Here is a 13,798-nt window from a genome sequence, read left to right as displayed (position 1 = left end):
GGCCCTTCAAAGGAAATAAAGAAGATGCTATAAAAAACTGAAGGGAACCTCCTCTAGATTGTGTGGTCAGGGAGATTTCTCAAGAACAACGTTTGGGTTTGATAAATAGCATACTGCGGGAACAAACAGGAAAAGTGCATTCTTTGTACAGAGACATTTCCATAGACCTTGAAGTAAGAAATTGCTTTTCAGGGAAATTAAAGACTGGTATGACTGGAATTTAGTGAATGAGGGGAGAGAAGGGTAAAAATTTTTGAAATGTAAGCAGGCACTAAATTATGTAGGGCCTTGTAGGCTGTTCTAAGGAACTTGGATTTCACTCTAAGGGCAGTTAGAAGCCTTTGAAGAGCTTTAAATAGCAACTAATGAGATTCAGGAAAAACCACTCAGGCAACAGAGGAGGAATTAGATTCAAGACTGAAGGCTGGGAGATTAGTTAACAGCAGTGTTAAGAGTCATCCAGGCAAAAGCTGACCATTGCTTAGGTGGTATGTGGTTCTTTCAGGAGGTCAGAACCGCTTTCACACTAAGCAGTTATTTATTTGCCTTCTTATTATTTTGACACTTGCACTTATAGTGCAGAAGCAACAGTGGGTAAAAATGCTGTGCATCAGCACAAATCAAGGCAGTGGCACCAAAATGCCATCTCCATTCTTTAGCATCTCACCGCTGCGGTTTACAGAAAAGGGGGGTGGGGGAGCCAATCTCTTTTAAGATTATTCTTTACGAAGAAGTGAACAGTGATTAGATCTTGATGCTTGAGTATCTTTTTAATATTCTGTAAGACAAAATGGGAAGCCTGCATGAAGCACTTACACACACCAGAGAATTGTGGTTGTCTTGAGGGGAAGGCTCTTTGGCAGTTGAGCTGAAAGCTGAACCAGCTTGCTTTTTTAATGAAACATTGTTTGCCAATCCTACCTTTCAAGTAAAAACTGTTTACCTGGCAGACATTTTCTTGAAAAGTAGTGAAGTTATCAGTAGCTTATCACTTCAAGGAAAACAACTGACAGCATTTGTAGGCAACGATGAAAGTTGAGGTTTCAAGCAAAAATTAAAATTTGGGAAAACCTGTATAGACCAACCACCATGAGCTTGAAAGCTTCCCGGACTTATCTGATATTGGTGGTATTATTAACAAATGTGATCTTTTCTTTCTATTACATAATTGTCAACATTTGGAAATACTTTATAACTTGGTGAACCATTATTTTGAAATGACCAAAGCATGATGTTACAAACCCCATGCATGGGTAAAAGATCTATTCAAAGTACAAGATAAACCATTGGATTTTACGTAAAAAGGTGGAAAAGTTCTCTGATGTGATGTCAGAGCCCATATTATGTGTTACTTTGTCAAATGTAATATCTAAGAATAATAGCTACCTGAAAAAAATGAGATGACTAGAGTACATCTCTGTTTTCTAACTGCATATCTGTTTGGGGACAAATTTTCATAAACTTCATATAGTGCAACAAAATAAATGCACACATAGCAGAAACTAGGTATCTTCCATTAAGCTAGACATTAAAAAGATTTGCAAAAATATAAAAACAAGGTCACTATTTGTATTATTTTTTGAAAAGTCTTTTTCTTTTCATAAAAATAAGTTTATTTCAAAAGGATTTTCTCAATTTTAACTTCTATTACAGTAAATATCAAACATAATTGATATAAACAAAGCTCTTTGAGATTCTCAATATTTTAAAGTGTGAAAAGGGATCATAACCTAAAAAAAATTTGAGAACACCAGCCTAGATGAAATTGATGAATCCAAAAGAGAATTGTTGAGGCAGGGGAGAGTTCATAACCAAAGGAGATAGTTCTTCAAGAAAGATGAAAAGAATTGGGATGCTGAGTACGAATTAAGGAATTGGCCTCTAATAAAAACAAACACTTCCTTTATTGTAATAGAAAAAGAAAAGGTGGACTTTAAACTATAGAGGGTTTTTTTTTTTTTTTTGTATTTTTTTTATTGGAGTTCGATTTGCCAACATATAGAAACTATAATCACTATTGGTTTCTGTTTTCTCGAAGTACAAGGTGAGGTCACTGGCTAAGAATGAAAAAAACTTTTGAGGAGAAAGAATGAGTTGTCAGAGTAGGCAAGTATTTACCAGAGAAATATGGCTGAGAATGCTGCGCAATATTGGACTGCCCTCTAGGATCTTTATAAAGTAACGCCAGTCTGTCTCACTGCAGGAGTCTTCCTTCCAGTAATTTTCATTTGTTAAGGCCCAAGGAATGAAAAACTAGAGGGCTGAATTCATGAAGTGTTTGAGCTTTGATTAATTAGTAGGTTCTAAAGTGGGAGAGACAAGGATTTAAAAGTATTTGCAAGGTAGTCCTGCGTTACAGGGCTGGGCTGTGGATTAAGTACAAAGTAAGGATAGAAGAGTGAGGACAGGCACGGGTGGTGAGAAAGATAGGGGCTAATAGATTGCCATTTCAATTGAGGGAAGCTGGAAAAACGAAATAAGAGTTTTTAATTAGAAATCTCCTTTCCTGGTGATGACAAGGTTCAAAGTGTTATCTTGAAGTCAGTAACTTCAGTAGAGGAACAGGTCGCTGAAACGGAGAACTGGGAGGCCATGCATGGGTGTTGGGTATCATCCAAGTGAATGGGAGGAAGACACAAACCAGGTGCCAAAGCTTTCAGTGACTAACGAACAGGACCATGAGGTCAACAGAGGATAGAAAAGTTGAGAAAGAAGGTTGCTTGGCTAGATCGTGTGTGCCTCAGAGGAGAGAAGTTTTGTTGATTGGCCACAGGGAAATAGTATGTTTCACACTAGCTGGATTTGTAGTTAAGGCAAGAGAGGAGTTCTTCAGACCGTAGAAAACTGCAAATCAGAAAACAGAAGTTTAGAAGATCTGAGGTGGAGGACAGGGAAGAGGTGGGATTTAATTCAGGTCAGCGGAACGCAGTTGATCCACAGATAATCGTTTTTAGTAGTGACTAAGGTAAGCAGTACTACTGTCTGTGGTGAAAGTGGTGTTGATCCTCAGGTGGAGTGCTGCTCACGCCCAACGCTTTGCTTACTGAGGTGGCGACTTTTGGAGCAGGGGTTCCTCAGGCTGTCAAGTGGTACAAGCCAGCGGGGTACTGTTCCCTTAGTCCACTGGAACTAAGTTATCAGTGTCTTCCCTTCTTATCGATCAATAGAAGTAGAAATTTGACTCAAAGCTGGAACTAAAACAAAGCTAAATGTAAAACATTATTCCGAAATCCACGTAGTAAGTGCTCAATAAAAGACAAATAGATTTTGGTATAGTCTCATCCTTTGGCTAATGTCTTAGAACCCTGTTTGGGACGTTTTCAAGTAATCCACTGTCTTAGGTAGTTCAACTCATCATTTTACTAAATGCGTCAATTTTAGGAGAGCAGAGCAGACTGCCCCTCATCGGTTTTAGAATCTAATGGAAGAAACCAATCAATCATAATACAGAGTAAATTATGTCTAAGATGCTCAAGGAGAATTATTTGTAGTCCAAAAGTTGTAGCATCTGGAATGATTCTTAGTGCATATTTTTTTCACGGGCAGAAGTATTCCAGATCATGAGAGCCGTAAGAACATGTCACAAGACAGAGGAGTGTGTGGCGCTTGGAGAACATGAACTCCCACAGAGCCCAGGCAGCTTCCTGGCCCCGTACCTTTAATCCATACTAATCAGAAGCAGCAGAGGCCTTTTTTGTTTTCGTTTTTTAAATGAAACACTTCACGAGTTTGCCTGTCATCCCTATGCAGGGGCCCTGCTAATCTCATGGTTCCGTTTTTAGTATATGTGCTAAGCGGGCACAGCAAAGAGGAAGTATCTGGGAGTGAACGAAGGCCAGAGATTCAGGAGGATGAGGATGACTGAATCTGAGGACGACTCTACGTGAAAGATGTTAAGAACTAGAAAGGAACAGGTGGTCTTAGTATGTAGGAGTCCACTGAAAGATTCTTCTCTTGACCTCTGCTCAGTGTACCGTGAAGCAGGGAGGGGTACATGGGCTGCTTAAATGACTACCGTTTAATATATTTAAGAGAATAACATGGTCTGAGGAAAACACCATTTTAATTGACTGCCTTGTTTCCAAAGGTTCTTGATTATCAAGTTTCCTGACTCTTACCTGGGAGTTGGGGCGAGGGCACATGGGAGCAGTAGGAGGGAACCTGGATAATCGGTAACCTTCCATATGAGAAATGAACATGAGAACGGCCTTAACTACATTAGAGCTATTTCACTAGACATTTAGTGTGTCGAGTCCAGCTAAATGCAGCACAGGGAATTCCTTGGGAGTCTGGCAGGAATGGAAAGACAAAATGTGTATTTATTGGCTCTCTCCACCCCAAAATGTAAGTAAACTCCTGAGGATTAGGGACTGTAGTTTATCACTCTGCATCACCAGCTCCTGGAAATACAGCTAATAGATTCTTAATAACTGGTAAGTGAATGAAAGAAATGAAAGAATCTTAAAAACCCAGAAGTTATGGGGAGTTGTGATAACTAATAATTACAACTTTCTCTGGGAAATGTCAAAAAAGTATACTTTTATGAATGTTTTCATTTCAGTAGCTCGCCATAAGAAGTCTGTATATGGTAATATAGTAGTGAATGGTTAGAATACTTCTGGCAAAATCTTTGTAACTTCCACTATCCATTTAGTTTTGCAAATGTGCTTTAAGAATTATTGTATTAGAAATTTTTAGAAGTCTGTTTTATTGAAAACACATCTGTTTTTGTTTTTGTTCAGTTTTAATCGCTTGGATCTACCACCATATAAGAGTTATGAACAACTAAAGGAAAAACTTCTTTTTGCAATAGAAGAAACAGAGGGATTTGGACAAGAATGAATGTGGCTTCTTGTTTTGGAGGAGCTCTTGCATTTAAATACCCCAGCCAAGAAAAATTGCACAGATAGTGTATATAAGCTGTTCATTCTGTACAGTGAATTTTCTGAACCTCTCAAAGTATAAATGTTTTCCGTTCTTCCACAGAAATATGCAAAACAGTCCATCCTTTTCTACTTTATTTATTGTTCCCTTGAAGTGACTGACCAGGAAAAAGACCATCCTTAAATTTTGAAGCAAGCAAGAGACTTTATTAAAAATAAGTATATATCTATATAAGCATATATGATTGTGGCTCTAGTTTTATAGAGCTCCGAGTATATTAAACAGGACAGCCGTTCATTCAGAAATAATCTGGATTTGCTTTACCTTGTTTCTATTATCCAGAGGACAAAGTACAAATTGCTTCATGACCTTCTCCCTTATGTAACACCTCCTGCGGGTGTTTACTTTGCATGGCTGTTCAGGAAGGTATTAAGGGCTTAGGCCACATCTTACTTTGAGTATGTAAAAAAAAAAAAAAATGCTGCTGGCTTTTCTGAAGACAGGCATTTGGACCTGTCAATTTGTTTTAAATAAATACAATAGTTGAAAATTTTCCCTCTTTGCTACATCACTAACAAAGTAATGAATGAAACCATAAAGCACATGTAAGTCGTACACTAGATCCAATGCCATTTAGTTCATTCTAGAGATTGCAAAGAATTCATGAAGCAGCAAAGAGGCTTGTTTACATGTTACTTTGGGATGCTAGGTATTTGTGGAGTCAAAAAATCAGGTACTCATGTACTTTTGTTTTTAAGTCTGTGATGTTCTTTAATTCAGAATAAATTGACGCAGTTTGATACTTAGGAACATATAATAAGGTAATATGAATGAACATTTTCGCTTTTGCGTTACGAGTTTTGGTTTTATAAAACCAGATGGACTGAGGAGTTGTATAAGCATTTGAACACTCAGATTTATTTTCTATTAGTGTTCATATATCTTCATTCCTCTTAAATTCATGAAAATTTTATGATCTGAATTATACAAGCATATTAAAAGATCTCTTGGTCCCAGCCCCCTTTTTACATAGATCATTATTTTTGTCCTAATAACTTTTTAATTTTTCATTATCAAGGGCATTTGCTGAACTACAAAGATATATAACAAATTAAAATCTGGTGTGAATGTTATTAATGCTATTTTAGCAAACTGGGCTTCCTTGTTAATAACAAAAATTTAAATTTCCATTTATATCATTTCAATATGCAGTGTAAATTTCGGTAAAAATTTTTTTATAACCATGAACAGACATCTTAAAATGTTCTCTGTAACATATTTAAGTACATGTGGAAAATACTAGTATACAACTTAATTTCCCTAAACAGTTTGTTTTGCCAAAATTTTATTTTTCTACATATTAGATTGTGTTCTGCACTTCTATTCAAAGTTCGTAGTAAAGATGAAATAAAGGCAGTGATCCACTACGTTGAATAGACTCTTTTCCCAAATCCTAATCTGACACTGGGCTATTTTGAAGCATAAAGAATTAAAAACAAATACTAACGTATATGACATCATGTGATAGAGGTGACCAGCCTTCAAAAGGGCTACTTAAGTTACACCGTAGAAAGCACCACTACTCAATTTTGCCATGACATGACCGAGGTTGTTGATGAACACCATTCAGTGGCAGGGACGGTGTGAGAATGCCACTTAGCAGACCTGCCTGAAGACGGGAGGCTCTCGGGCTGCTGGTCCCCTCTCCTCACTTCAGGTAAGAACTTACTGTTCGCCCGTGGAGGCCACGCGCAGCCCACACAGACCAAGGCAGCTTCCTGAGGAAGCCTGTTGGGAAGAACCCAGGGCCTCTACCTTTCCACCCCAATGACAGAATCCAGGCCTCCAGGCAGGGTCTATTGTCTTGATTCGTATATTCAGTGGCTGTGAGAGAAACCAAAATGTGGGCCACCTCTCACCTTCTCGCTTTTCCCATCCTTGTCCTGTGCTGGGCTAGACAGGCTCACTGTGTCTGAAACGAAGACACAGGCAAGAGAATGAGGCTCGGAAACAGACTCCTATTGTTCCTGCATTTCAGCGACACCCAACTCCCCACCGCCACCACCACCAAAGGAAGCCCAGCGAATGGGTCACAGGCACAACACAGGCTCAGTCAGACCAGTTGTCCGTCTTCCCAGGAAAGCAGCTTTACGTGGCTTTGGAGTGCTTCCCGGGCAGTTTAAAGCAAAGTTGAGGAAACCTTTTACCACGCCACCTCGTTAACCACCTGCCTGCTGTCTTTAAAACTAGATGGGCTGATAGGGGTGAAAACTAGTGATAAGGGTCAAAATACCGTTTAGCAACACTGCTTCCGTTAAAAATGACCCCTGACTGGGAAGTTCATCTGGACTGGGAACTCTCCAGACTCTGGATAATAAACCGTACCTTTGGATTTCCCAGAGGAAACCCATAACTGATGTCCCTTATGAGGTCCCTGAGCTGGGCGCACGCTCCGCCACAGACTGCTGCTGTGAGGAGTCCTCATAGGGACTTGCTGGCCAGTTGCGGTTCCTTCTTACCGCCTCCTCCGTAAGCCTGTTAGACTGGAGTCTGGAGGTCTGCTGCACCCTGCGGATACTGCAGAAGTCCGAAGTCTCCTCACTGAAATATGTAGATGAGAGGATAAAGGTTGTCTTAAAAACACTCCCCAGTTTTCTCAATCTCTGAACTTAAAGAGCCAGATGAGGTAAAAATGGGGAATTGGTCTGTCTCCAGGGGAAAACCCAGACCTTATCAGGAGCCTTCTACTTTTTGAAGCTCCTTTGTACCGTGTATATTCCTCACTCCTAGGACAACACAGTTCACTGTTCTGAGCAGTGCAATGGGTCAGACCAGGGCATTCATTAAAATAATCCCACGGCCCTTGCCAGAGTAATCCACTCCTCCTAGTTTTTCTTCCCAATAATGCCCAGGCACACACGGTCCAAAATAGGTTGTATGGTGAACATCACAGGAAATCAAAGAATATTCCTCAAATAATAGCAATATAGTAGCAAAAACGTACGACTCAAAAAGTGGCATCTCCTGAATTCCAAATTCTCCTCCCCAAATCTCAACTAAGAACACAGATAATAGCATTTAGAAGAAGTATTTACTGATACAGTAAGCCCTCTGTGCATTCTTTCATCCTTACAACTCTGTAAGATTGGGGTTTGCCCTCTGTTGTAATGATGCTTATTTTACAGATAAGAAAATATCTTCATTTTTATGAAGGCCACATAAGCTAGTTCACAGGCTATGACTTAACCATTCGGTTGGGAAAACTTTCCTAAGAAGTTAACGGAAAGCTTTCGGATTTTCTAGAGTAGCCACTTTCCAAATCCAGATTTATTCTCAATCCTGAAAAGGGAACTTGTTCACAAGGTGAGGTGCTTCACCAGTCTACCCATAGCCCATGTCTGTAATATGTTTAGAAGAGAGAATGCTATAAACTCGGTTCACATGCGTGTGAGGGGGGGTAAGCGTCTCAAACTAGCAGTCACATCCGCAACACACAGCAGTTAAGCAGGACTGCACAGGAAGAATAATGGGGCTCTTAGGGTTCGTTCCCAGAAGCAGTAGGTCTCATTGTGAATGAGGAGATGCCAAGAATCAAAGTACACACCCTCAGAATCTTAGGAATGTATGTCGTGGAGAGGGGACCTATCCCTTAGTTTAAGGGGAAAAAAGGGAAGGTAACAGCTCCAAAAATTAGGATCCGGCAACTGCACTCCTAGGTGTTGGTAAAACTTGTACCTGATGTTCACAGGAATCAAAGACTGGAAACAGCCTAAATGCCCTTCAGTGAATGGTTAAGTAAACGGACACGAACACAGGGCAATAGTGTCAGGAGTACAGACCACTCAACTACTTGACGAGATTCAGAGGGTCTGAAAAGAATTCTGTCCAACGAAAAGGCCAGTTCTCAAAAGGCTACATATTCTCTTCCATTTACATAACATTCTGGAGCAGACGCCAGGACTAGGGACGGTGGTAGAGAGGGCATGTGGCAGAGTGTGACCCTGCAGGGATAGCACTGACCAGGGAGTTTGAGCAGTTGGTGGAATGGTTGTCTTGAGTGTAGCGGCAGTTAAAAAAGAAACCTGCAGGTGGGGCACCCGGGTGGCTGAGTGAAGTCCTGCCTTCAGCTCAAGTCCTGACCCTGGAGTCCTGGGACAGAGCCGCACATCAGACCCCCTGCTCAGCCAGGAGTCTGGTTCTCCTTCTCCCTCCCCACTCCCCCTCCTGGCTTTCTCTCAAAATCTTAAAAAAAAAAAAAAAAAAACAAACCTGCATGTGACAAAATTACATAGAACACACATAAACGAGAGATGGCATTTAGAATTAAAATCTGAATAAGAATCTATGGCCTATACCAGTTACCTGGTCTTGATACTGTACTGTAGACATCCAGGACCTCTACCTTTTGAAAAATGATTTCTACCTTTTTTCCCCCGAACTTCCTATGAATCTATAATGATTTCAAAGCAAAAAAAAAAAAAAAAAAAAGCCTCTTTTAAAGCACTATGAAATATCAGAAGATAGCTTTATTACTGAAAGACCATTTCACAAAAACTACTTTAAAGAGATTATTCTTGAACACATCCAAACCCTTAACCTCCCATTTGATTCCTTGGTACCACTGGTAACAACAAACACACATACACAGTCACACCTCCAGAAAATATTAAAAGTCACTGTAAGAGAAAACTGAAAATGAAAATTTCAGATAAAAAATGTTCAATACAAAAAACATTAACACAATATACTAATATGAATTAAATGTAAGTTAACTACAGATACCAGAAAAATCCAAATTAGAAATTTAGAAACTGGGCAGCCCAGGTGGCTTAGCAGTTTAGTGCTGCCTTCAGCCCAGGAAGTGATCCTGGAGACCCAGGATCAAGTCCCGCGCGGGCTCTGGCTCCCTGCATGAAGCCTGCTTCTCCCTCTACCTGTGTCTCTGCCGCTCTCTATGTCTCTCATTAATAAATAAATAAAATCTTTAAAAAAAATTTAGAATCTCAGAACTGGACAAACTAAACAAAATCTTTGCTGACTGAAATTGGGAATAAAAATGGAAGAAAAACATCTCAGAAGTGAAGACAAAATCTGAAGAAGAAAACAAAAATAAGGGACATGGAAAACAAATTGAAAGAGCCAAGAAAATGAACCAAAGAGATAAAAAGAAAAATCAGAGAAATAATTTAACAATCAGGCAAAGAAGATCTAATATACATATAACTAAAGTCACGGAATATAAGATGGAACAGTGGTTCTCAAAAGTAGGGTAAGGCAAATGTGGAATGAAGGACAGTCTAATAAGATAACTGGACTGGCCTCTTCAAAAAGTCCATGAATGATGGGGTAAGAAAAAAAAACAATGGGAGAACAGCTCTAGATTTCTTAAAACTAAGGCAGAAAATCAAATACAATATGTGATTAACTGGAGCCTGGTTTTTCCAAACTGTAAGGCATCCTAGGATATTTTAGAAAATATGAATATGGCTGGATATTGTAAGATGATATTAAAGAATTACTGTTAACTTTTTGTTGTGATAATGGGTTTATTTGAAGGATGTCCTTATTTTGAGATAACATGTGAAGTCTTTAGGGAGGAAGTATGTTGCCTATAATAAATTTCAAAAGTTTAGAAATGCACATACACACACACACACATACACCAGTAAAATATAGCCCAAGATTAGCAATTGAAGATGGGTATATAGAGTCCAGGACTTTCAGTTTTCCTTTTTGTTTGAAAATATACATGATGACACAGAAACAGCCCACACCCGTGTAGTTCACTGTTAACAACTGTCAAATCATTTGGGGGAAACCCACCTATGCAATGTACTGTTGATTTATCTAAGTGACATCCAAGACAATCCTTTTTCTACAACAGTTCTGCAGTGGTGGCATCCCAGCCTCAAGTAATACTGTCCTGCCTATTTAAAACCTCTTACTTTCTATTTCACCATTGAGTTCCGTGTTCCTATCACCATATTAGGGCAGAGAATCTGGGCTTTATCTGGTGACAAAATCAGTGCTCCACTTATGAGACTATGTCCCATTAAAAAAATCACTCCATTTTCTGTCCTCTCCTGACTTAAGTTTTTTCCTTACACAGGTTGTTTCCAAGAGCCATCATTTTACTACTTTATACCAAGAACCCTCAACATCCTAACCTATTTTCACTGCACCTTCTCTGCAAGATCTCAACTTTGCATCAGTCCAATTTGACAATGCATTCCCCAAATGAAACCTCTTCCACAAAGTTCTCTTTTCTTGATCTCCCATTCTGATGTGATCCATCCTCCTTAGAAATCCTACACCACTTTGTACTGCTGGTGTCCTAAATGTGCAATATCTCTGCCTCTGAGCCAGGGAGAGGTCTCTACCACTCTTAACTGTAATTATTTCTTTTGTCTTGTCTGTGAAGAAACTTAGAATTTTGTATATTTAATCTGTCAAATGGTCACATTAAAGGAACTGAGGAAACAGCTATAGAACAGTTATGGTTTATGTATTAAGTTTGTAATTTGATGAAAAGGCAATGTTTCTTAGATATTTCATGTGCTTTCTTCTCTGAAAAATTCTCAGTTCTTGTCACTGAAACCTGTGAGCAACTGGGCAGCTTCTGTCTGTATCTAAAATGGAAAAATACATGTTATAAATAAAAAGTACAGCACTGATACCAACTTGCAAAATCTAAGTTCATAAAGTGGGCTGTGGTTTCTAAGAGTTTCCAAAAAACCAGGATAGCACTTTTGAAGAATAAAACTGAACAGTGACTAGGTAAGACTCTTAGAGAGCTCCTCCAAATTAGTACACATCCCTTGCCTTTTATTTTAGAAACATATTTGATCTGTCGTATGTGTCAAACAGGAATAAGACAGCAAGTAATTCAAAACATCTGTTGAATAGTAACTAACCACTTGCTATACGGAAATTAATAGAAACATTAATGAATTCAATTTGAAACAAACACTACAATATACATGTAGACAAATTATGTTTTTAAATAAGTTCTTAAATCACCTTTATTTAACAGTGCTTTAATTTATCTGCCTTAATTTATTGGCGATATTTTACCTGTTTATCCTCCTCTGTGTGTGCTGGATAGTCCTTGGCTTTCATTAGCCAGAAGGCAGCAAGCTTTTTATTGTGTAACTTCAAATATGTCTTTCCTAAAAGAAGCAAGTTTTTGCTGTAGAAGTTTGGATCCACTGTACATAAGAAAGAAAAATTTATCTCAGATGAAACAGAATTGCTCTTATTTTTAAAGGCTTAATTTTTTCAGGCTAAATTCCAATAAAAAATTTGTGTGGTCAATAAAAGATTAGGCTAACTAGAATCCTCTTTTCAACTATTCTGATCTCAAAGAAATATTGGTAAAGTACATTTATTTGGTGTCCACTATGTGCTAGGCATCCTATTATAAAATTGTATTAAAATGAGAAATGTAAAGGAAGTGCTCCATTTAACAGATGAGAAACTGAGGTTCTTGATAGAATCTATGCTCTATAAGGACAGATGTTTTTATTAATGTCTTTGGCTCCCTGCTATACCCTAGGTACCTAGAATAGTACCTAGAACATAACATGCATCCAATACATATTTCCTGAATGAATGAACGAAATCATGATGATATATGTACAGCTGACCCTTGAATAACACAGTTTTGAACTGCGCAGGTCCAAATATATGCAAGATTTTTCTCAATAAATACAGTAAAATACTGTAATGGTATTTTCTCTTATTCTTAACATTTTATTTCCTCTAGCTTATTCTATTGTTGGAATATAGTATATAATACTTGGAACATACAAAATATATTTAAAAAACTGTTATCAGACTGGCTTCTGGTCAATAGTAAGACTATTTAGTTGACTTTTAAGGGAGTCAAAAGTTATATGCAGATTTTCAACTATGCAAGGGGGTAGGCACCCCTTACCCCCTCGTTCGAGGGTCAAGTGTCCATACATACATTTGATTAACATTTACTGAAATGTAAGTTATACTTAAATATAAATTTAACAAAGACTTTGTTCTTTTGGAATTTATAATGAAGAGGAGAGACAAATGAGCATAACTAAATGTAACAGAAGAATGAAAGGAATGCTTTGACAGGTATACACATTTTAAAGTGCTATGAGAAACCAAAGAGAAAAGCAACTAACTTTAATAGGTTACATCTGGGCTGACTTGGAAACTGAATAGGATTTTAACAGAAAAGTGGGAGAACATTTTTGGCTGAGGGAAAACTGAACAAAAAGCCAATGAAAGCATGGGACTGTCTCACTGGCTTCATTAATTCTTCAGTACAGATTCCTCCTATCAACCTGGGACTTTCCATATTTAAATCATACTTTTTCCTGGATATAATTTATGGTTAACTCCATTTGCTCCTTTAACCTAAAACTGTTCTATTTCTTTTATTTAAACATATTTATGAGATGTTGTGTAGATGTACTTAAGATTTCCTTGGGACTCATTAATTTGTTTACCCAGTCATTCAACAAATTTGATAGCTTTCGTCTAAGCAATGAGGATACAAATTGTGAGCAAAACAACAAAGTCTGCATCATCCTGAATTTAGTCTTAGACGTGTCAACAAATACTCATACCGTGGAATATAAGAGTCATGATGGGAGAAGTTACGGGTACTTAAGAACCCTAGGAGGAGCTCCTGACCAGATATGGCCCATAAAGAAAGGCCGCCTGTTGGAACTGACCTATAGGGTAAAACCTGGAGAATGACTGGAGTTACTGACCATGTTTTTCTCAACACCCAGACCCTTAATCCTCTAAGGCTCTATTTTTACTTTGCAATTATGCTTCTAGGTCCCTTTGAGGAAACTTTATTCCCAGATTCATATTCCTGATCTACAAAACTACTATCACAACAGGTAATCAGTGGAAGGCAATAACA

The 13,798-nt window shown here is 38.4% G+C and overlaps 2 protein-coding genes and 1 pseudogene across 15 annotated transcripts in view; 1 reads left to right on the top strand and 2 right to left on the bottom strand.

The window, feature by feature from the left end:
- The window catches only part of WWP1 (WW domain containing E3 ubiquitin protein ligase 1), a 117,207-nt gene extending 110,896 nt beyond the window's left edge, over positions 1 to 6,311 (top strand). For all 7 annotated transcript variants that reach the window (XM_077876357.1, XM_077876356.1, XM_077876359.1 and 4 more), the window contains one exon: positions 4,743 to 6,311. In XM_077876357.1, coding sequence (XP_077732483.1) covers positions 4,743 to 4,842 — 100 coding nt within the window. In that variant the 3' untranslated portion in view covers positions 4,843 to 6,311. The remainder of the gene's footprint in view (positions 1 to 4,742) is intronic.
- LOC144300713 (U6 spliceosomal RNA) lies at positions 3,706 to 3,802 on the bottom strand (annotated as a pseudogene).
- Positions 6,312 to 9,390: 3,079 nt separating the features above from the next.
- The window catches only part of RMDN1 (regulator of microtubule dynamics 1), a 61,710-nt gene continuing 57,302 nt past the window's right edge, over positions 9,391 to 13,798 (bottom strand). For 5 of the 8 annotated variants that reach the window (XM_077876375.1, XM_077876373.1, XM_077876370.1 and 2 more), the window contains 2 exons: positions 11,959 to 12,092; positions 9,391 to 11,513 (listed from right to left, as the gene is read on the bottom strand). In XM_077876375.1, coding sequence (XP_077732501.1) covers positions 11,463 to 11,513; positions 11,959 to 12,092 — 185 coding nt within the window. In that variant the 3' untranslated portion in view covers positions 9,391 to 11,462. The remainder of the gene's footprint in view (positions 11,514 to 11,958; positions 12,093 to 13,798) is intronic. The other 3 variants (XM_077876372.1, XM_077876369.1, XR_013366994.1) reach the window with 2 other exon arrangements.

The sequence above is a fragment of the Canis aureus genome, chromosome 28 (assembly GCF_053574225.1).
Source record: "Canis aureus isolate CA01 chromosome 28, VMU_Caureus_v.1.0, whole genome shotgun sequence".
Taxonomy (NCBI): domain Eukaryota; kingdom Metazoa; phylum Chordata; class Mammalia; order Carnivora; family Canidae; genus Canis; species Canis aureus.
Note: the sequence above shows the minus strand (reverse complement) of the source record. Positions and strands in the feature narration are given on the sequence as shown.